The sequence below is a fragment of the Aquarana catesbeiana genome, linkage group LG02 (genome assembly GCF_042186555.1).
Source record: "Aquarana catesbeiana isolate 2022-GZ linkage group LG02, ASM4218655v1, whole genome shotgun sequence".
Lineage (NCBI taxonomy): Eukaryota > Metazoa > Chordata > Amphibia > Anura > Ranidae > Aquarana > Aquarana catesbeiana.
Window position 1 is genome coordinate 194,529,948 of NC_133325.1, and position 24,914 is coordinate 194,554,861.

The 24,914-nt window shown below is 40.7% G+C and overlaps 1 protein-coding gene across 1 annotated transcript in view; it reads left to right on the top strand.

The window, feature by feature from the left end:
* Window positions 1-8,251, top strand: part of HTR2A (5-hydroxytryptamine receptor 2A) — a 75,744-nt gene extending 67,493 nt beyond the window's left edge. Inside the window, exon 4 of the mRNA XM_073614128.1 lies at window positions 6,503-8,251. Coding sequence (XP_073470229.1) covers window positions 6,503-7,299 — 797 coding nt within the window. The 3' untranslated portion in view covers window positions 7,300-8,251. The remainder of the gene's footprint in view (window positions 1-6,502) is intronic.
* Window positions 8,252-24,914: the final 16,663 nt, after the last annotated feature.

Below are 24,914 nucleotides of genomic sequence, written 5' to 3' on the forward strand. Positions count from 1 at the left end.
AAACTGTTTGTGTGTACAGGGCATTAGTCTTAGTGCAGAGATCTGAAAAAAATAGTGAGTCAATCACACAAGCAGGACCAACAGTGCACAGAGCACCTCCAGGTGCACCTGCCATTTTTTGACAGTTTTAGAAAATTACATTGACTTTAGACTGAAATGGGAAGATAATTTTTAATAACATTAAATTACAAAATTTCTTGTGTTATATGCTACATTTGTTTGTTTTTTAGCAAAAAATGAATTCACCTTTAACCACCTCCCGCCCGCTGTATAGGCAAATGACGGCTGCAGGGGTGGTTCTACTGTTCTGGGTTGATGTCATATGATGTCGTTCCACTCTTGCCGACGTTGCGCACCCACGGGGCAATCGGTGGCACGCTGTGTCCCCGATCTCAGTAAAGAGTCGATTACGTGCCTCTTTACCCATGTGATCAGCTGTGTCCAATCAGGAAATGCCGGTTTATCAGCGTGTGAGGTGAGGAGAGTTGATCAGTGGCATTTCCTCACAGGATTATCAGTGCAGCCCCAATAGTGCCGGTCAGTAATTCCAGTCAGTGCCCATCAGTGATGCCAGTCAGTGTCTCGCAGTGTTGCCAAACAGTGCCAATTAGTGATGCCAATCAGTTCACCATCAGTGATGCCAATCAGTGCCCATCAGTGATGCCAATCAGTGCTGCCTTTTAGTGCCCATCAGTGCCGCCCATCAATGCCACCTATCAATGTCCAACCATGGCACTGATCAGTGCTCATCATTGCTGCACATCAGTGCCCTTCAGTGCAGTCTCATCAGTGCTGCCTCATCAGTGCCTATCAGTGCCGCTTCATCAGCATACATCAGTGAAGGAGTAAAATTACCTGTGCAAAATTTTATAACAAACTATGAAAACGTTTATTTTTTTTCTTTTAATTTTCAGTCTTTATTCATTTATTTAGCACAAAATAAAAAAAACCCAGTGGTGATTAAATAGCACCAAAAGAAATCTCTATTAGTGTTAAAAAAATATATATAAAACTGTTCTTTTGGTATAACGTTGCATGCCTGCGCAATTGTCATTCAAAGCGCTAAAAATTGGCCTGGGCAGAAAGGGGGTAAGTGCCCAGTATTGAAGTGGTTAAAATGGTTCTGAAGCGTTAAGGTTTTTTTTACCTAAATGCATTCTATGCTCTGCACCTGGGAGGATTAAAAAGGGGAAACAGCTTGTCGGCCCCTTCAGTAACTCATGTGCCATTCATCACTGGTTAGGTGGAAAAAACAGAATTTCTCCACACTGCTTATGGTTCCCTCTGGCAGATAATGCAGACTCACCCGAGGCACAGAGTCCATGTGGCATTTGGTCTTAACCAGAGCTCAAGATGGTAGAGATGACTGGGAACCCAAGTAGTCCTAATTTTCTTTGTAACTGTCACCTGGTTGCTTACCAGGGGTGCGATTGGAATGAAGGCTGGAAAAGTGGTCAGTCATGAGTTGAGGCAAGCTAGTAGTCAGCAAGTAGTCAGGTCTAGGCAGGTGGCAGATAACAGTGTAGTCAGGTTAATTCAGGTCAGCAACAAACAGGCTATAGCATGTTTAGCTCTCTGATAGCTGGTGATAGGGCACAGCACCAGCCACTTCAAATGCTGGTGCTTAAATACACTTCTGGTCAGAGGACATGATCAGAATCATTACTGGAAACTCTGTAAGTCCCGGAGGTAATGGAGGTCCTAGGAATCTTGGAATACCCTTCAGGATCCTGCAAGGAATAATGGCAGACCAGCAGGGATCCTGCAAGGAATCCCAGAAGACCCAGCAGTGATTCAGTAGGCACTGTAACAGCCTGTTGAACGAAGATTTGGGGAAGGGTAGACAGGCTACGGTTGGAGGATTATACACTTACATTTTGCTTCTGTCTGCCTTTCCCCTGGCCATATAATTCCCCATTTATAATAGACACTTTCTTAGAGCTTTTAGATCTGTTGTAGTTGTGGTTATCTCTTACTTTCTATTCGGGCTTATCATCATTGGATAAAAAAATCAGGTGCCACAGACAAAACGTTCTAAAAAAAAAAACCCTTTTCAAGTTATAATGATCCAATTGAGGTGCTGCTTCTGTATTTGGGCCAAGCAAAAATATAAACGTGAAAATAATCAATTGCACATAGAAAATATGCCATCATCACTGCCCCGTACTGTTCCATTACATCACATTCAGCTTAGAGTGGTTGTAAAAGCTAAAGGTTTTTTACCTTCATGCATTCTATATGCATGAAGGTAAAAAAACCTTCAGTGTACAGCTCTCCCCTCAGCCCCCCCCTCAATACTTACCTAAGCCGATCTTGATCCAGTGATGTGCATGAGACCTAAGGCTCTCCCTCCTGATTGGCTGAGATGTAGCAGCAGGAGCCATTGACTCCCTCTGTTTTCAATCACAGCCAGTGAGGCAGAAGCGGGGGCGGGACTGAGCCGTGCTCTCTGTATCTTATGGACGCAGAGAGCCAGCTTGGGATTGACCACAGCAATTCGCTTGCTATGGAGGCACTCGGCAAGGGTGAGGAGTCCAGAATGAGGAGGATTGGGGCTGCTCTGTGCAAAACCACTGCACAGAGCAGGTAAGTATGACATGTTTGCTTGTTTTTTAAAATACAAATGTTTCCTTTACAATCACTTTAAAGGCATCTCCCATGTATGTAACTGAAAGGATAGGGGTTTTGCTAATTTTACCTACAAAGTTGGATAAAAAATGAGGACAACAGTCCCCCATGCCCATTGTTTTATAATCCCTTGCCTTCAAAATGTCCAGAATTTAATTTCAAGATTTACGCCCCATGGACTTCAATGGGGCTTGGATTCAAGTTTGACATTTTAGGACTTTACAAAGAATTCAACAAATATCACACAAATTGAACCCAGGGCAATTCACCTATCCTGTACTCAGTATACATGACTTTTAGGAATGTACTTCATACTACAGTGATCTTGACATGAGACTTAAGATCACTTGGGCATTGCCACAATTATAACTAACAGGTGACTTGTACCTTGCTATCTTAACCAGTCACAATTGATAAATATAAGTTTCTTATCCAATTACAACTTAGGCTACATTCACATGTCCATAAAAAGGTATTTATAAGAGTGCATCTGCATCTGCATCTGCATTGTTTTTAATGGAGATATTCACACAAATGTATAAACATGCACTGCAATCAGATCTGTAACTTCCAAAACTCTGCATCTGGGGACATGCATATATACATACAGTATACAATGGTATATAAAAAAATAAAAAAAAGTCTAAAAGTTTAAAACAGATCGAAATGCAAGTGTCATTTAAACAGGCACTTTTGTTACATAAAAACATCAGTAAAAGTTTTACAGCCGGGTGAATGTACCCATAAAGAAGCATAGCTGTATGATGTATGCCTATTGTACACTACATGGCAAAAAAAACACTATAAGTGTACTTTTTGCTTGCTTTTATTGGTCAGCTATTGTGGACTTTAGAATCATTTGGTCTTCGTTACAAACAATGGTTAAATATTGTGAAACATTAATAGTTTTACTTTTGCAGCACTCTGATAGGAACATCATGTGAGAATTAGTTCTTCGGTTTGCTGCAGGGAAACCATTTCTTCTGTCCTCCCTCCCTCAGTAATCCTTCAAAGGGTCAAATGTAACAATAAATGTAACAATAATTATGGTAGCATCAGAGGGCTGAGCATGATGAACATTACGAAATTGGGCTCATGCACACCGACTGTTTGAGGCTGATATGTTGATATGTGTTTTAGTGTACAAATCCTAGTGTTGTGCATGTGCGTATGACATATTCTCCTAACACAGAACTCCCAGGGTATATTTTAATTTGTTCTTTAAATTGTTCTTTAAATTTTTTTTAAGTGTTTTCTTTTTTGGGAGGGGGCCGCAAACAACCACTACCCCCTCGGCGGCACCTCAATCCCCCCACTCCCTGCGCTCACTGTCTGCCGGTCGCTCCGGCACTTACCCCATCTAGGCAGCAGGCAGCAAGAATCTGCCATGGCAGTGACCAGCTTCCCATGCCTTCTGTTTGAAAATAGGTATGAGCTAGAGCTGGGACACCACCTGTGTTCAGCTGAACCTGAAAGTAAGCTGTCATTGCTGGGCCAATCACCTGCTAGCAGGGTATTTCCTGCCATGTAGCTGCACATACACAAAGAGATTGAGATACTAGTAACATCATTGACCTAATATGTCCACATTAGGTTAATATCATTGGCCCAACAATGACAGCTTTTTTTCTGGGTTTGGACATGCTTAGATTTAAATCATACCTAAGTTCATCACTTATTGGCAATAGCTTCATTATTAACCCTACAAATTCACAAAATGTAATAACAAGTTTTTTCCCTCCATAGACTTCAGTTAAGATTGCGCAGAAATTGGTTCATGATCCTAACTACCTACCGTGTAGGCAGCAAAATTTACATAATGCATTAACATTGGGTAATTATGTATTAACAAAATGTATCTGGTGTTAGGGAGGCCATAAATTATTGATTTGGGTGGAACAAAAAAAAAATGTACGTAGATTACCCCCATCCACACACTCGCTGTGGATGGGGGGGGGCCTTCCCGCTTTGCTATTTTATTCTGCTTGTAGGGTGCCTTCCCAGCTGGCAGAATACAAAAATCAGTGTTCCCGGCTATAGCTGGCGGCACTAATCATTCAGGAAAAAACAGACAGACGGATAGCCCAACTTGTGTACAAGCAACTAGCACATACATAAATCAAAATTTGTCCAGTCCCTGCGGAACCAGATGATTTTTGATCTATTTATAGACGGCTTTATGAAAAAGGAAGATAAAGGCATTGTCAGGAGGGATACTGTAATCTCTTTGATAGATAATTAAATGGTAAATGTACACTATACCTAGCATGTGTTTATTTACAATGAAAAATATATCTGTTGAAATATACAATATATCTTATGTTCACTAAAACATGAGCGTCCCAGGTTATATTGTCCTCAGCTTTTTTAAAATATGAGTCAGGGATCGTAGAAAATTGGCTCTACTAGCATACTGTACGTCATTAAAATTTTCCAAAGCTCCCACAATGTTTTAGGTAGCTTTGGAATTACAAAACTTTAAGGACAATAAAACAATGTATGGTCAGTTCAGAAGTCTTAATTTTTAATAAAAAGACCCTAATGTGAAAACTTCCATACAAAGGACCATATATCAAGTTATTTGCCATCCGCCAGATGGACAAGTATCTCCCAAAATGTCAGGAACTTGCTTTCAACCCCCTGCTGCTGAAACATATGACAAAAGGCTAAAAATAACTTGAAAAAAAATCTCTGTTATTTAACACTTCATTGATAAGATCCAACGTTTACTGTGTAAATAAATGTAGGTAAGATTAACCATTTTTTTTAAACGCTAAACTCCAGGCAAACAACTAAATACACACATGAAAAGCATATATAGGAGCGTTTTTGTCCATCCATTCCTGAAATTTACACAACCTTCTCACATAGTACAGTCAGGCGGCTGACATCACTTTCAGATAAGGTTAACAGTGGTGTCCTTTCTCCATCCCCAGCCTTCTGATTGGACACTAAAAGAGCAACATCTCACTAAAAAGGCTCTCTTCGCTTATCAGTCTGTTCCATGTCAACACATTTGCAGGCAGCACACGTGAGTGACTCCCAGTCTTGTCCCTCTCTCTCCCAGTCTGGAAGTGATGCTGTACATGGGATTACAGGCACTTTAACTGTAATTATGTATTAATAAATATCAAGCTGTATTATTTTATGACATCAATATCTACCTGGGGTTCAGATGTAACTCTTATAGAGGTTTCTGAAGGTTGTAGAATTAGCTGCTTGACTCAAATACTATGCAACAATACAAATAAGCATGTATCATATGCATATTTTTAGTCAAACATACTTCTTGAGTGGCAGAAGAGATGTACACTACCAATTACACTAAAAAGTGGAATACATATGACTGTTTTTTTCTTTATACTCATTTATTATTTGATTATATATGGAAGTAAACCCTCCTATCGCTTTCCGCCAAGGAAGCTGCCATCTTGGCCTCTGTTTAATCTACAACTGCCATAATGCTGCACATGTGATTAGTTATGACACTAGCCATTGGATGGTTTGACAGTTTGGTTGAGAGAACAACTAATGGGACAGTTACATTCCCAGAACGTGTAACTGTTTTTTGAAACTGTTAAATGGATGGGTTTACTTCCGCTTTAAGAGAGATGCTTAAAGAGAGATGCTCCCTCATACACAAAGTTGTATAAAGGAGAACATGCTTAAAAATAACCTAATCTCGGGCAATAATTTAAATTAGCCTTATCTGTGAAATCAATTTATGTGTAGATATCTTTCTGTTACAATATTAAAAGGGAAATGATAATAATGTGCATGTATTTCATTAAAATAAAATATACTAAAAAGATATATTTGTTGTTTGATGTAAATCCCCTATGTTCATTAACATGTTTCCTATTGTCTATTGAAGGTATATCCATGCCAGTGCCTGTGTTTGGACTGCAAGATGATAGCAAAGTGTTCAATGAAGAAAACTGTTCTTTGGCAGATGAGTACTTTATCCTCGTTGGATCCTTTGTTGCATTTTTCATTCCTCTAATCATAATGGTGGTCACATACTTTTTAACAATAAAATTGCTACAGAAGGAAGCAGACATTTATTTTAATAGCCTTGGGGCAAAAAGTAAGCTTGCATTTTTTAGCTTTCTCCCACAAACATCTATTTCTTCAGAAAAGCTATTCCAACGCTCCCTGCAAAAGGATCTTCTTCCATTTGGAAGGAAGACTATGCAGTCCATCAGCAACGAGCGGAAAGCCTCCAAGGTCCTGGGCATTGTATTTTTCCTCTTTGTGGTCATGTGGTGTCCATTTTTTATCACCAATGTGATGGCAGTTATCTGCAAAGACTCATGCAATGAGCACATTATAGGAGAACTGTTGAATGTCTTTGTGTGGATTGGATATCTATCTTCAGCAGTTAATCCACTGGTGTACACACTTTTCAACCAAACATACCGCTCTGCTTTTTCTCGTTACATCAAATGTCGGTACAGGGAGGAGAAAAAACCTTTACAATCAATTTTAGTGAATACCATCCCTGCACTGGCATACAACTCAAGTCAACTGCAACTTGAACAAATGAAGAATAACAAGAAAGAAAGAAAAACTAAAACAAATGAATACACATTGGTTAGTATAGGAGTACCCTCTTTGGACAAAACTAAATCTGAAGCAGGTTCAGAAAATGAAAATGTTAGTTGTTTGTAAGTGTGACATTATGCTAAAGTCAATTTTGCATTATGAATGGACCTGGGGCCAGAGCCTTATGAAATAAACTTGCACAAGGAAGAGATCTTAGGTAAATGTTATTTTCTAATGGAGACCAATGTAGGACTTTCTAAGAGGACAAAGTTGAAATCTTCTAGATACATATATTTATTATAAAACTAAGAGCAAACAAAAAGAAAATTATATTACATGACAAAAGATTTTATACGAGGCATGCCTCAGTTACCTTAATGTACCTCAAACAACTCGCTGCATCTGACTGTGATTGAGCACTTTAAAGGGTCTGTATTCTTTCAAGAGACAACTATATTTAAGATGTTTCCAGTAGCTACAGTGCCTATTGAGATGTAAAGTTTTAGATTCATTGGTAATAGTTCAGCAATGACCTACAAATTAAATAATTACACAATTAGGTAAATAAAGAAGCAGTGGATTGTTCAGATTCAGAATATATGTTACAGTATTTAATTTTTCAGAAAGAATATACCTCTTTTATTTTCCGTTTAGTGAAGTTTTTCTATGTTTGGAAAATAAGAAAATGTTTGCACAACTGTGATTAGTCTCCTTAGATGTGTGAGGTTTCTCCTATGGAGTGATGATTCTGTTATGTAGCAACCCAACATTGTTTTCCCCGATTGTATAGATTTTTGGATATGTTCTTGATGCAATTTTGTGAGCCAGACTGATTTTAGGGTAAACCTACTAAGGCAGCTGCTCTAAGACTAAAGCTGGAAGGTGTGTGTGCCTTTCGCAAAAGTCAGATTTTCACATCTTAAAATTGGTAGACATAATGGCTCCCTCATTTCATATTCTGCTTTGGTTACATTATTTGTTAAGCATGATAATCATGCAGGAACCAATATTCGGTGCTATTCAAGAAATTATATTTTGGGATTTTTAAGGTGCACATTTACAACAAAGTTATTTATTGAAAAATAGGAATTTATTAGAAAAATGTTAAAAACAAACATCCAAAAATAGGTATTGGACATTGCAGTACATTTGACAGTGCAAACTGATCTAATCTCTACATGTTTCGCCTTGGTTATTGGCTTCTTCAGGAGAATTTTTGATATTAGGCACAGTATACACTGGATATTCAAAAAGCTATTTGTATATTTATTAAGGCTCCGAGGTCATAGGGGTATAAAAAATCAGATCATCAGGTATAACCATAGAGGGGTATGTACCTTTAAATACACAACTGTTTATATGGCCCAGCCCCAAAACAGGATCCTTTGATATGTTCTAAGACTTCAACTTGATTGATAACTTCCAATCCCAAAATGGATGGATAGGTTAAAAAAGATGATAAGAGAGATGAGATGGATTGGTTTCTGAAATTTCATAAAGTCAAAAGATGACCCTTGAACCAGAAGTTCCATCTTAAGTCTCTCCCCTTCTATGCCAGACCACCGTCTCATCTCTCTTATCATCTTTTTTAACCTATCCATCCATTTCGGTATTGGAAGTTATCAATCAAGTTAAAGTCTTAAAACATATCAAAGGATCCTGTTTTTGGGCTGGACCATATAAACAGTTGTGTATTTAAAGATACATCCCCCTCTATGGTTATACCTGATGATCTGATTTTTTATACCCCATGACCTCGGAGCCGCAATAAACATACAAATAGCTTTTTGAATAAACAGTGTATACTGTGCCTGATATCAAAAATACTCCTGAAGAAGCCAATAACCAAGGCGAAACATGTAGAGATTAGATCAGTTTGCACTGTCAAATGTACTGTAATTTCCAATACCTATTTTTGGATGTTTGTTTTTAACATTTTTCTAATAAATTCCTATTTTTCTATAAGTAACTTTGTTGTAATTGTGCACCTTAAAAATCCCAAAATATAATTTCTTGAATCGTATATCTAATAATTAGGGAATGTGGTATAGAATCAATGTTAGATGATAAGTAAAATTTTCTTCTCCCAATATTCAGTACTGTATAAAAGTGTACCTAAAATTGCAGATTTCATATGCAAGAACAATGGCTCATTAAATGTAATCTTAGGTTAAGGCATGGCAATACATACGTTTATCATGCCCAATGGGGCAAACTTTAGTCCATCAAAACTGGTCCATACAGAGTGTTCTGAGTCCAGTGCAGTGACCTGACGTAAAAAAAGGAGCCATATCCACAATTTATTAGCACCTAGTGGATCAGTGACATCTAAATTAAATTTAAGGGATTTAGTTAAACTCCCACGAATTGGATTCATTTCATAAAATGGCTGTCTGTGTTATGTCTAGGCAGTGGGTACATTTTAATAATACCTTACACCTATTCATTGTATCCATTTAATCACAAACAAAATGCAAGTAATGGAACTCCATCTACCCTTTTTCACTCCTATGCTATGAAGTGATGAGCTTATGATATGACATGAGGCAGTATGTAAATGAAATTGTGATTTATAGAGGTGTCATCATTGCATATGAACCAGACAAATCAAAAAAGTGATTTGAAATATAGATCACACAATTTCCACAATACTGCCGAGGATGAGGAGAACTTATCAAAAAACAGGATATCTTGCTAGCCCAAGATATTAATTTAATTTCAAATGGATTCTAAAATGAGCACAGAAAACATGTTAAAGAAAATGTAAAACCAAAATATATTTTTCAGTACGTCTGGCTTCACGCCACACTGAATTTTCTAAGACAAATATTTTTTGTGAATCTGTTGCAATGTGTGCTTTCTTACATGGAGATTCTACCACTAAGAACACTTGCCCTTGCAGCCTGACAGTGCTAAGCTGCTATCTCACAATTAGCAGAAGTTTTGTCAACCCAACATGTGCGCTCCTTCAGTTGGCCATCAGGCAGCTTATCAAGTCTATAGGTAGCCCAATTGGCAACTAAAGAAGCATGCACTTTTGGCTGACAGTGCAACGCTACTGCCTTACAATTAGCAGCAGCATTGTCAAACTGCTATGCTCGCTTCTTTATTTGGCAGTTCAGCAACCTACAACAGGAAGTCAGTAGAGGCTGGTGTTTTTTTTGGGGGGGGCGGGAAACAGCCCCCCCCGGGCCGCCAGTGGAGCGGCACTGCCCCCCCCGCACGGCACTAACACACTCCCCCACCACCCACCTGCTGTCCTTACCTTGGATGCAGGGAGTGAGAGCGTGGCAGGCTCAGGAAAGCTGCTCCGGTGTTCTCTCCTGGAGCAGTTTCCGCCGTGTCTCCTCTCTCCTCCTCCCTGTGCTAGGCTTCCAAGATCGCCAGACGTTTTGGGAAACAGGTTTCATATCTGCTTCCTGATTGGCCGGGAGGAGGATCAGTGTTGCAACAGTAAATTTTCATTCGCTGTTGCAACACACCTGGGTGGGCTCCAGATGCAATCCTCTGCATCCCGAGTCCACCCTATTTTGAAGCCCCGATTAGGGCCAAAGGCTCTAATCGGGGCTTCAAAAATAAAAACCCTGGCCGCTGTAATTCATGTGCCCGGTGTCCCGAAAGGGGCCAGACATATGAATAGGGGATGTGGATAGATTCATGCTATGCATGAATTTATCTATTAATCAAATAGGGGGTGGCAAGGATAGTGGGGGTGGTGCCCGAGCGCCCCTAATGGATGAATATATTTACCGCCGCTCAGGACAATCCAAACCAAGGTGTGTATGTCCTCCACCCCCAGAGAAAAGAGAGCTCCAGGTGCTGGCAATTGCTAGTGCAGGTATGGATAGATGAAGAGATCTGGACAGCCGCACACCAGAATAAATTATGTTTGTCTTTATTTCGTCTTTATTTCTTACTCAAGCTATGAGTAAGCACTTAATGTAAGTGTGAAACGTGTCAGCTGTTGCTCTGTACCACCCACAGTGGTTGGTGCCCAATGTACCCCATGATCCTGTTTCACAAATAAAGATGAACATAATTTATTCCGGTGTACGGCTGTCCAGATCTCTTCATCCATCCTTACCCGCCCCTAATGGATGGGCCGCCCCTGCAGCAAGTGATTTATTAGGCTCTCCAGATAAGAAACTTACAGACAGATTCACAAAAATTATTTGCTTAAAGTGGATCTTCACTGCATCTGAGTAGCACAAACCAAAAGACTATTTAATTAATATTTAATATTCAAAGTAAACTCCCCCATCCATCCATATCTCCATGCTTTATTTTGGAGAGAAATCACTTTGAAAAACACTCCCTAGCATTTCTTTCTGTGGCCATCTTGAGTAAGGCAAATGATTCATGTAGTGTTTACTTCCTGCCCTTAGTTCAAGTATGCATGCATGAGAATGTACTTAGCTGAAAAAACCTTGCCTCCTCTCCTCCCCGCCTGAAGACCCCTGGGATGTATACATTATGTGCCTAGGCAGGAAACAAAGAAGTAACTGAAGAAATGTAAAAAAAAAAAAAAAAAAGTTTAAAACAAATACTTTCCTATCTGGCAGCATGAGTATTAAAAATAATCAAATAATCAATGTTGATTGGGAGAGTGAAGTTCCACTTTAAGAAACCTGTATACAATGAGACATGATGTCAAACATACTGAAAAATAGATTGTGTTAACACACACTTTTAGGGCTTGTTCACATGAGCAGCCAAGGGTGGTGAAACCAGGTGGTTGAGCCATGGTTTTACTGCCCCCTAACAGCTAGCCTGAACACTGACATGCAGCCGCTAAGCGCTGTACACATGATGTGACCACTATACTGTGCTTCGCAGGCGTGGCAAAAATTCAACAGCACATCACATTTGGCAGGCATTACCACCACCAAACTTGACCCATGCAAGCCTATGGGGCTGCACTACAACTACCACAATGCACGCAATTGCGACATGGTGAGGCAGCATTTACGGAGCCAAATCAGGCAGTGAGGAGGCGACATAAGGCCTCCTCACCGCCTGTTAAAACGATCTGAATGCAGATCGCTCTTCAGAGGGCACCGTACATGTAAACGAGCATTAAGAGTTTTCTATATTAAAACTAAAGCTAGATAAATTCATACAATTCTCTCCTAAATCAATGTTTGTAGGAATACTCCTTTTGATTTCACACATTTATTTTTTATTTTTCCACTAGCCTGCCTCTGTGTCTGAAAGTAATACAACAGTTGTACATGTTTTGTAAGGTATCTAGGAATTCCCGGGTACAAACCAGCTCAACATTAAATAGAATATTTTAAAAAGTTTTCTTGTTTCAAATGAGGGCAAAGTGCATCCCCTTCTCTTCCGGGTATAACATTGACAATCATATTTCATTAGTATATTAAGCAAATGTATATATTTTTCATTAAACAAACCCAGTAAAATAATACAAATAAGTTTACGCCAGCAAAACCAAAACTGCCAATTCAGGTGTACCTTATATGTTTTACGGAGACTTAATTTTCAAATACACTATGAAAATATCAATGGTCTGCAGATTTAACTGCATTCTGTAGCTTCAGTTAATTATCATGAATTTGATAATTGAATGTACCTGTGGCACTACTAAAATAGTCTGCATATGGCAATGAGTTTTATTTCATCTCTTGTTGTTTCTCATGCTGAAGAACATTTTATTGTTTCATTTATGTAAAAAAAATGCATTGTATATTTTTGAGCAATATTATAAATTAAACCAATGCAGGTTTTTGTAACAATGTGTCATATGTTTAGATCAGTTATCTAAGACATAGGGGTTGATTTAGTAATGGGGTAAAGCTCTATTGACTTCCATCATCCAATCACATGCCAGAATATATATATATATATATATATATATATATATATATATATATATATATATATATATATATATTTCATTTTGCTTGCATGATTGGATATACATTCCAAAGTGAAACTTCATCACATTTACTAAGCAAATTGCCTTACAAAGTGCAATGTGAAGAGCCTATTTTCCTTTAATAAACCAACCCCATAAAGTCAAATGGTTGATAAGTGTTTCAAAATGGCTTATGACTAGAGGTGGGAAGGCCTGGAAATATTTTTTCAAAGCCTTTTTTGTTTTGTTTTTTTCTGGAAAAAGTGGGAAAAAAGAAGTGTGGAATGTGTTCTTTTACAGTGATATGTAATATATCTATGACATGGTATTCAAACTTTATAACTTGAAGACCTTAATGAAAGATTTGTGAGATTTTATGTAAAGTCTTAAATTATCGCAAGTTTTCTCAGCTGAAGACAAGCAAATCCTGGAAAACAGTTCAAGTAACACTGTACTTCTCAATGCAGTTCTCAAACAAGAGAAAAATGCATTTCTTCCACAAGGGGGCACTGCAGGGGAAAGACTCCATCTTAGTTTGCTTGTGGGCTCTATCTTCTACCTCCTACAGTTGGGTGTTTGTTGGGATACAGTAGATGATAGTTTATGTCCTCTCAGGCCATAATTGAGAAGTAAGAGGCTAAATTTGTCTGACAAATTTGTTTATCTTTATAATCTTTAAATGATTCCTATTAATGCTCATCACAGCATAATGTTCCCTGTTGTCTGGCCAGTAACTTGTTTTTTATTTTCAGTAAAATGGTGAGACCAACATCTAGAGTTTGGAAACATTTCCACAGTGCAATTTCTGCTGAGAGCAAAGCTGCAATTTGCAAACATTTTGAGAAAAAATATTCTTTTCCAAATGCTACAAGGATGACAAAATAAATCCTGGCATGTCAGAGGTGCCCTAAAGACAATAAAAAAGGCTTTATGGAATTAAATGATGAATTTTCAAGTAGCTTTTCCCTCCAGAGTTCTCCTTCCAGAAACTGTTTCTGATTCTTTCACCAGCAGCATCGTCAAATAAGGAAGTTTTGCTAACCACCGCCTCTCAAAAATAAACAATACCTTTATTTATATCTAAAATTACACCTGAAAATCAGGAGAAAATTTATCAAGCTCTTGCATGAGCAATATATGCTTTTGGATCAGCATTGTCAATAACTGAAAATGCATATTGGCAGGAAGCTTTTACATTAATATGAGAGAAACGGGGGTGGTTACCTGCTCTCAAGTATAGTTAAACGGTGCTTAACATATACAGTCATTGTTATTTATTTGTAATTAAAAAATATAATTTTAATACAGGCAGCACAGTGGCTAAGTGGTTAACACTTCCACCTAGCAGCACTGGTGTCGCTGGTTCAAATCCCAACAATGACACTACCTGCCTAGAGTTTACATGTTCTCCCTGTGCCTGCGTGGGTTTCCTCCCACACTCCAAATACATGCTGGTAGGTAAATCGGCCCTAGTATATGAATGAATAGGAGTTAGGGACCTTAGATTGTAAGCTCCTTGAGGGCAGGGACTGATGTGAATGAACAATATGTACAGTGCCTTCAAAAAGTATTCATACCCCTTAACATTTTGCACATTTTGTCATTGTTCAACCAAAAACATAAATGTATTTTACTGGGATTTTATGTGATAGACCAACACAAAGTGGCACATAATTGTGAAGTGGAAGGAAAATGATAATTGGTTTTCAATTTTTTTTACAAATAAATATCTGTGTGGCGTGCATTTGTATTCAGCCCCCTTTTATTCTGATACTCCTAACTAAGATCTAGTGGAACCAATTGCCTTCAGAAGTCACCTAATTTAATATCAGTATAAATACAGCTGTTTTGTGAAGCCCTCAGAGGTTTAGTAGAAAACCTTAGTGAAAAAACAGCATCATGAAGGCCAAGGAACACACCAGACATGTCAGGGAGTGGTCAGGGTAAAGTTGTGGAAAGTTTTAAAGCAGGGTAAGGTTATAAAAATCCCAAGCTTTGAACATCTCATGGAGCACTGTTTAATCCATCATCTGAAAACAAAGCTGGCCTTTATGGAAGAGTGGCAAGAAAAAAGCCATTGTTAAAAGAAAGCCATAAAAAGTCCCATTTGCAGTTTTTGCGAGAAGCCATGTGGGGGACACAGCAAACATGTGGAAGAAGGTGCTCTGGTCAGATGAGACCAACGTTTTACTTTTTGGCCTAAAAGCAAAATGCTATGTGTGGCAGAAAACTAACACTGCACATCACCCTGAACACACCATCTCCACTGTGAAACATGGTGGTGGCAACATCATGTTGTGGGGATGCTTTTCTTCTGCAGGGACAGGGAAGCTGGTAAGAGTTGATGGAACGATGGATTAAGCCAAATACAGAACAATCTTAGAAAACCTGTTAAAGTCTGCAAAAGACTTGAGACTGGGGCGGAGGTTCACCTTCCAGCAGTACAATGACCATAAACATACATCCAGAGCTACAATAGAATGGTTTTGATCAAAGCATATTCATGTGTTAGAATGGCCCAGTCAAAGTCCAGACCTAAATCAAATTGAGAATCTGTGGCAAGATTTGAAAATTGCTGTTCACAGATGCTCTCCATCCAATCTGACAGAGCTTAAGCTATTTTACAAAGAAGAATGGGCAAAAATTTCACTCTCTAGATGTGCAAAGCTAGTACAGACATCCCCAAAAAGACTTGCAGCTGTAATTGCAGCGAAAGGTGGTTCTTCAAAGTATTGACACAGGGGGCCTGAATACCAATGCATGCCACCCTTTTCAGATATTTATTTGTAAAAAAAAAATGAAAACCATTTATCATTTTCCTTCCACTTCACAATTGTAGCACCCTCTAGTGTGCAAGGTGTGAAAGATAGGTTTTTTGTCAGTGTAGGCAAATGTATGCAGGCTTGGCTGACAGCCAGACCTGCTTGTTTTTGTTTCTGGATCAGGGTTTGAGTGACTCATGGAGGGCTGGGTGACTCACAGGCAGCAACACTGGGACCTGTACAAGGAAAAGGCGCAAAAAAACTGGAAAATATTTAGCAACATCACAATAAGCAGCAAACGATTTTAGAAACTACAAATTTTAAAAGATACATGTGCCGCGGCCCTTTGACATCACAGCCTGTGCGCTTGCCCTCCATCTGCGTTCCAAGCCTCACCTGGATTTCCATCATCACCGCGGCCGGCATTAGCGGTATACCAGGAGCTACACGCAGACCTGCCAGCACCACTGTGACTCACTGGATGAACTGCCCCATGATGGATCATTCCTCTGGCTTCCTATATGCTTTGTTTACACTACTAAAATGTGAGTTGTTTGCATATTGCTTTTAAAATTAAAAACGGCCTTTTATACTACACCCAGAGGCGCCTCCCTTCCTTGTGTTTTTTCTATAAACACTGGGACCTCCCACTTATTTCCAGAATGTGCTGGAACCTTCTGGAAAGAAAGGAGGAGATGTGAGGTGGGGCTGTCTGGAGTATTCTGAGAGCCCTGACCAATCCCCAACCTGGATTGGCAGGAGGCAGGCCTCCTCAAATACTCAGGGTCAGCCCAGCTGGGAAGGAGTTGTTCGAGTAAAAGCTAGAGATGGAGTGTTAGGCTGTCGGTGGCCTCAGAGAGAGCTCCCCAGTCTGTGGGGGGGTGACCTTGGGCCTGGAGAGGACAGCACGAGAACACTGCCAGGCAAGTCTCCAGAAGGAACAACAAGTTGCAGCCAATAGGGCTGGTGCATGACACACAGTCGGGAGGACCGGGAGGCACGCCTGAGAGGACTGGGTGCAGGGCCAGTGGAGAGGATTGTGGTGTGGCAGTGGAAAGGCAGCTACAGCCAGGAGGGCTGGCATGGCCTTAAGAGGTGGTACTGAGATCAGTGGCCACATGGGACAGCTAGCACTAGGACTACCATTTTTGCTACACCATAGAGGCCCGCATTCTCTGCCTGCCTGAAAAGGGCATTTTTGCTTTGGGCCTGGCTGAGCCAGTGTCAAGCCTGCAATTCAGTGCTAGCTGGTCCTGGGAGTTGTAGTTCTACAAGCAAGTTTGTACTGGAGGTAAAAGAGAGGAAGTTGTATATACCGGAGGTGTATATAGTTCTCAGTCCCTATTGCTTTTACAATCAACTGGGCATCCCATATCTACCCTATCCCCATCCAAGTTAAAATCCCCTAAATAAAACAAAAAAAGCAAAGTACAAGGACTGCTTCTTGACTAGGGATGAGCCCGATGTTTTCGACTCGAACATTGGGTGTTTGCTCGTTCGCCGAATTTAGAACATTGTGGGGCGTTCATGGGAAATTCGAGCGCCCGCGGAATGCCCCATAATGAACGGTGAGACCGTCAATGCACTGTGAGATCGCAGTGTATTGACGACTGCTGATTGGCCAAAGCATGCACCTGACCTGCATGCTTTGGCCTATCACAGTGCGCTCTGCTGTGAGAGCCATGATTGGCCAAAGGCAGGGTGCCTTTGGCCAATCATGGCTCAGGGGGCTGAGTCCACACCCCACACTATGTTAGGCTGCTTTCATAGCGGCCGTACATAGGTTTATGAATGAGAGCAGCAAAAATACATTTCTAAAGGAAAAAATGGCATTTAAAACTGCTCGAAGCTGTAATGTATTGCCGGCCCCGGCAATATAGACAAAAATCATTGAAAAAACCGGCATGGGTTCCTAACCCAGTCCATTACCAGGCCCTTTGGGTCTGGTATAGATATTAAGGGGAACCCTGCACCAAAATAAAAAAGAATGGTGTGGGGGTCCCACCTAAAATCCATACCAGGCCCTTCAGGTCTGGTATGGATATTAAGGGGAACCCCTCGCCAAAATTTTTTTAAAAATGGCGTGGAGGTCCCTCTCAAAATCCATACCAGACCCTTATCCGAGCACGCAACCTGGCAGGCCGCAGGAAAAGGGGTGGACGAGAGAGCAGCCCCCTCCTTCCTGAACTGGACCAGGCCACATGCCCTCAAAATGGGGAGGCAAGGACCTCTTCCCCACAACCCTTGCCCGGTGGTTGTGGGGGTCTGCAGGTGGGGGGCTTATTGGAATCTGGAAGCCCCCTTTAACAAGGGGGCCCCCAGATCCCAGCCCCCCATGTGAATGGGTATCGGGTACATTGTACCCCTACACATTCACCAAAAATGATGTCAAAAAAGTAAAAATGACAGGAGACAGTTTGGGACAAGTCCTTTATTAAAATAAAAAAAAATAAAAAATGTGCCATGATTTCCATTCATCTTCCATCACAGCGCCGACAGACCAAGAAAAAATAAAAAACAAATGAAAATACTTCGCCTTCATGGGAGGCGTCCCCGCGACTGCAGCTTTTTTGCGTTGACAGCTGTTTTATAGCTGAGGGCGGGGCCACCCGGTGACGTAAACGGGTGACCCTGCCCCCTATGACATTACGTGACATCACATGACGTCAGAAGGGGGTGGGATCACCCGCTTAAGTAACGGGGTGGCCCTGCCCTTAGCTATATAAGAGATGTCAGCATAAAAAGGCTCCAATTGGAGGCGGAGTTTTTCCGTTTTTTTTTTCTTTTTCTCGGGTCGTCAGCGCTGTGATCTAAGATAAATGGACATCATGGGACATTTTTTTTTTTCTCAATAAAGGACTTGTCCTAAACTGTCTACTGTAATTTTTATTTTTTTGAAACTTTTTTTTGGTGAATGTGTAGGGGTACAATGTACCCGATACCCATTCACATGGGGGGGGCGGGATCTGGGGGTCCCCTTGTTAAAGAGGGCTTTCAGATTCTTATATGCCCCCCGCCCGCAGACCCCTACAACCACCAGGCAAGGGTTGTGGGGAAGAGGCCCTTGTCCACATCAACATGGGGACAAGGTGTTTTGGGGAGGACCCCAAACACCCTCCCCATGTTGAGGGCATGTGGCCTGGTATAGTTCAGGAGGGGGGGAAGCTCTCTTGTCCTACCCCCTTCTCCTGCGGCCTGCCAGGTTGCGTGCTCAGATAAGGGTCTGGTATGGATTTTGGGGGGACCCCCACACCATTTAAAAAAAAAAATTGGCTTGGGGCTCCCCTTAAAATCCATACCAGACCTGAAGGGCCTGGTATGGATTTTGGAGGGGAACCCCATGTCATTTTAAAAAAAAAAAATTGGCGCAGAGTTCCCCTTAATATCCATACCAGACCTGAATTTTTTTTTTTTAATTTTGGTGCAGGGTTCCTCTTTTTTCAATGATTTTTATCTATACTGCCGGGATCCAACAATACATTACAGCTGCGAGCAGTTTTAAATTACATTTTTTCCTTTAGAAATGTCATTTTGCTGTGGTACTGTTATAAACATGGGAAAGATGCGCTAGTTTACAGGTAGACTAAGGACACCCCCAGGCACGATATTTAAAGGAATATTTAATTTTTAGTGCTTCACTTTAAACATTATTAAAATCACTGCTCCTGAAAAAACTGCTGTTTTTAAAACTTTTTTTTTTGCATTGATACATGTCTCCTGGGGAAGGACCCAGGTCCACAAACACTTTTTATGACAATAACTTGCATATAAAACACAAACTATAACTCGCGCTTAGTGGAAAAAATTGAGGTAAAAAAATATATAGGAATATATATAAAATATATATGAAATATATAAAAATATGAAAAACCGTAGCTGCTGTTACAAATGGTATAGTGTATAAGCGATAACAGCACTGGTGGAATAAAGTGCTAGCATAATACAATATGACACTGTGAAATATAAAAAAATGTATAAAGTGCTAAGTGTTTCCAACATCTACATATAAACACTGTCAGGATACATTGCTAAAAAAATCACACAATAAACCATATAAAATGTTCTGAAAATGTGTCAAATGCTTCCAATGATAATCAATGTTACTGGATGGGTGCTTCTGATTGGATGATCTCCCCTCTTGTGACCCTACTCACCAAAGTTCGTGGACCCTCAGCTTTGCAGTCCAAGGGTCAAACAGGCTTAGAGGTACAGGGAGGCATAGCATAAATATTCAAATATCCAAAGGTGTTCTCAGGGGAATCCAGGGTGTTCATATACAGTGGGGACAGAAAGTATTCAGACCCCCTTAAATTTTTCACTCTTTGTTATATTGCAGCCATTTGCTAAAATCATTTAAGTTCATTTTTTTTCCTCATTAATGTACACACAGCACCCTATATTGACAGAAAAACACAGAATTGTTGACATTTTTGCAGATTTATTAAAAAAAGAAAAACTGAAATATCACATGGTCCTAAGTATTCAGACCCTTTGCTCAGTATTTAGTAGAAGCACCCTTTTGATCTAATACAGCCATGAGTCTTTTTTGGGAAAGATGCAACAAGTTTTTCACACCTGGATTTGGGGATCCTCTGCCATTCCTCCTTTCAGGTACTCTCCAGTTCTGTCAGGTTGGATGGTAAATGTTGGTGGACAGCCATTTTTAGGTTTCTCCAGAGATGCTCAATTGGGTTTAAGTCAGGACTCTGGCTGGGCCATTCAAGAACAGTCACAGAGTTGTTGTGAAGCCACTGCTTCATTATTTTAGCTGTGTGCTTAGGGTCATTGTCTTGTTGGAAGGTAAAACTTCAGCCCAGTCTGAGGTCCTGAGCACTCTGGAGAAGGTTTTCGTCCAGGATATTCCTGTACTTGGCCGCATTCATCTTTCCCTCAATTGCAACCAATCGTCCTGTCCCTGCAGCTGAAAAACACCCCCACAGCATGATGCTGCCACCACCATGCTTCACTGTTAGGACTGTATTGGACAGGTGATGAGCAGTGCCTGGTTTTCTCCACACATACCGCTTAGAATTAAGGCCAAAAAGTTCTATCTTGGTCTCATCAGACCAAAGAATCTTATTTCTCACCATCTTGGAGTCCTTCAGGTGTTTTTTTAGCAAACTCCATGTGGGCTTTCATGTGTCTTGCACTGAGAAGAGGCTTCTGTCGGGCCACTCTGCCATAAAGCCCCGACTGGTGGAGGGCTGCAGTGATGGTTGACTTTCTACAACTTTCTCCCATCTCCTGACTGCATCTCTGGAGCTCAGCCACAGTGATCTTTGGGTTCTTCTTTACCTCTCTCACCAAGGCTCTTCTCCCCCCGATAGCTCAGTTTGGCCAGACGGCCAGCTCTAGGAAGGGTTCTGGTTGTCTCAAACGTCTTCCATTTAAGGATTATGGAGGCCACTGTGCTCTTAGGAACCTTAAGTGCTGCAGACTTTTCTTTGTATCCTTGGCCAGATCTGTACCTTGCCACAATTCTGTCTCTGAGCTCTTCAGGCAGTTCCTTTGACCTCATGATTCTCATTTGCTCTGACATGCACTGTGAGCTGTAAGGTCTTATATAGACAGGTGTGTTGCTGTCCTAAATAAGTCCAATCAGTATAATCAAACACAGCTGGACTCAAATTAAGGTGTAGAACCAACTCAAGGATGATTAGAAGAAATGGACAGCACCTGAGTTAAATATATGAGTGTCACAACAAAGGGTCTGAATGGCAGAGGATCCCCAAATCCAGGTGTGAAAAACTTGTTGCATCTTTCCCAAAAAGACTCATGGCTGTATTAGATCAAAAGGGTCCTTCTACTAAATACTGAGCAAAGGGTCTGAATACTTAGGACCATGTGATATTTCAGTTTTTCTTTTTTAATAAATCTGCAAAAATGTCAACAATTGTGTGTTTTTCTGTCAATATGGGGTGCTGTGTGTACATTAATGAGGAAAAAAATAACTTAAATGATTTTAGCAAATGGCTGCAATATAACAAAGAGTGAAAAATTTAAGGGGGTCTGAATACTTTCTGTTCCCACTGTATATTGAGGCAAAAAGAAAAAAAAAAAAGGAGAAAAAAACATATACATGTGAAGTACTGCCATTATACATCATGTCCTTGATGACGCCCTGGGGGAGGACGAAACAACGTAATTTCCGGTATACTGAACCAGTGATGATACTTCCGGTTTCCGTGGAACGCACGCTGCTAGTGCGAACCCGTAAACCCGCTGATGCCTGTTTTGTCTATTGTCTGATGAGTGACATTCTAGCAGCGCAGTGTGTTTTTATAACGGCAGTACTTTACATGTATATGTTTTTTTCTTTTTGCCTCAATATATATGAACACCCTGGATTCCCCTGAGAACACCTTTGGATATTTGGATATTCATGCTATGCCTCCCTGTACCTCTAAGCCTGTTTGACCCTTGGACTGCAAAGCTGAGGGTCCACGAACTTTGGTGAGTAGGGTCACAAGAAGGGAGATCATCCAATCAGAAGCACCCATCCAGTAACATTGATTATCATTGGAAGCATTTGACAAATTTTCAGAACATTTTATATGGTTTGTTGTGTGATTTTTTAGCACTGTATCCTGACGGTGTTTATATGTAGATGTTGGAAGCACTTAGCACTTTATACAGTACATTTTTTATATTTCACAGTGTGTCATATTGTGTTATGCTAGCACTTTATTCAGCCAGCGCATTTATCACTTATACAATATAACTTGCATATAAGCCTTTTAAATGAGCACTTTTGATTTTTCATGTTCGTGTCCCATAGACTTAAACGGTGTTCGCACAAATTTTTTGCCTGTTCGCAAGTTCTGGTGCGAACCGAACCGAGGGGTGTTCGGCTCATCCTTATTCCTGACTACTAATTGTCTGAAGATTTGTGTACCTGGTTGTGCAGGATGAGAGGCGGACCACATCTACCAGCAGCCCGCTACACAATTATGTGGCACTTTGTGTTGGTCTATTTCATAAAATCCCAATAAAATACATTTATGTTTTTGGTTGTAACATGACAAAATGTGGAAAATTTTGAGGGGTGTGAATACTTTTTCAAGGCACTGTACTGTATGTAAAGCACTGCGTAAATTGACAGCGCTATATAAGTACCTGTAATAGATAAATAATACTTTTATATACACTGCATTCCCCTTGCCAGTGTAACCAAATAACTTTATATTTGTAAAACTACTCCACAATGAATTGTTTTAGAAAATTTCCATTTTTTTCTGAAAGAAAAAACAGGGAATTTCTTTTTCCCCATGACTTCAAAACTTCTGAAAATGTTAAATCTCTACCTTTGCCATAACAAATCCTCTGAACTACACACTATGAGAGTCAGTAGACTGTCAGTAAAAATTAGGAACAATGGTCTGGCAATTAGTTGACTGAGTTCCCTAAGTCCTCCCTTTTTTACTGTTTACATGCTTAAAGAATTTATTGGGTTTTTTTTTTGCTCTCCTCCGCTATGTGTCTTTCGTGTTCCATCTTAGCCACCCTAACTGCACCCTTACATTTCCTGTTGCATTCTTTATTATGCCTTCTAGCAAGGTTCATAGTTTAGGGAAGTTGGCTCTTTTGAAATTCAATGTCTTTGTACTCCTCTTATGTTTCCTATTTGTGTGATTTATACTGAAGCCAATCGACCTGTAATCGCTGATTCCTAAATTGCCCCGTATTTCTACATCTGTGATCAAGTCTGTATTGTTGGTAATCAGTAGATCCAGTAACGCTTTTTTTCTAGTTGGTGTGTCTACCATCTGGCCCATGAACTTGTCCTGAAAGACATTTAGGAACTGGCGAGCCTTAGACGAATGTGTGGTTCCCTCCACCCAGTCTATGTCTGGATAATTAAAATCCCCCATTATGATAACACTTCCCATCGTTGCTGCTAATCCAAATTGTGATATGAGATCCGTCTCCCCCTCCTCCCTCAGGTTAGGGGGGATATATCATACTCCTAGCATTATTTTCCCCTTAGCTTGATCCCTTTGGAGCTCTACCCATAAAGATTCCACCTCCTCCCTAGCTCCCTTAGTGATGTCATCTCTCACATTCACTTGTACATTATTCTTGATATATAGGCATACCCCTCCCTCTTTTTTACCCTCTCTATCCCTGTGATAAAGGATGTACTCTTGAACAGTTGCCAGCCAATCATGAAAGCTGTTGAAATTTCCACAAAATCCAAATCCTCCTCATACAACAGTATCTCTAGTTCACCCATCTTGTCCGCCAGGCTCCTGGCATTGGTGAACATGCCACGTAGTACCATCCTCTTATTGGGTGTTCTGAGATTGCAACTAGGACTTGTTACTATACTTACCTTGGGTTTATGTGCTTTAGTCAAGCTACCACTAATGCCCCCGATACTACCCTCTGGAATATGTTCCACGCTGACTATCTCTACCTCTGGACCCTCCCCCCCATCGCCTAGTTTAAAAACCCCTCTAACTTTTTGGCCATCTTCACTCCCAGCAGATCTGCACCCTCCTCATTTAAGTGCAGTCCGTCCCTTCTATAGTACTGGTGACCGACTGAGAAGTTGGCCCAGTCCTCCAGGAACCCAAAACCCTCCTTACTACAAAAGGCTCCTCAGCCACTTGTTTACTTCATTAATCTCCCTCTGCCTTTCTGGTGTGGCTCGAGGTACCGGTAGTATTCCTGAGAATACTACCTTGGAGGTGCTTTTCCTCAATTTAGCCTCCAAGTCCCTAAAACCGTTCTTTAGGACACTCCATCTGACTCTAAATTTTTCATTGATGCCAGCGTGCATCATGACAGCCGGGTCTTCCCCAGCCCCTCCCAGTTACCTGTCCACCAGATCCGTGAAGTGCTGAACCAAAGCGCCAGGTAGACAACATACAGTTCGGCGCTTCAGGTCTTTGTTACAGATTGCCCTCTCTGTCCTTCTAAGAATTGAGTCCCCTACCACCAGAATCTGTCTTTCCTTTCCCTTCGCTTCAACCCCACACTCACTGAAGGAGTTCTTCCCCCAGCAGCTAGGAGTCCCTTAGCCCCAGCAGTGCTGGTCCCTGACTGGTTTCACAAATGTCACTCAATGGAGTGCACTTATTGGATGCTCCAGCCCAGGA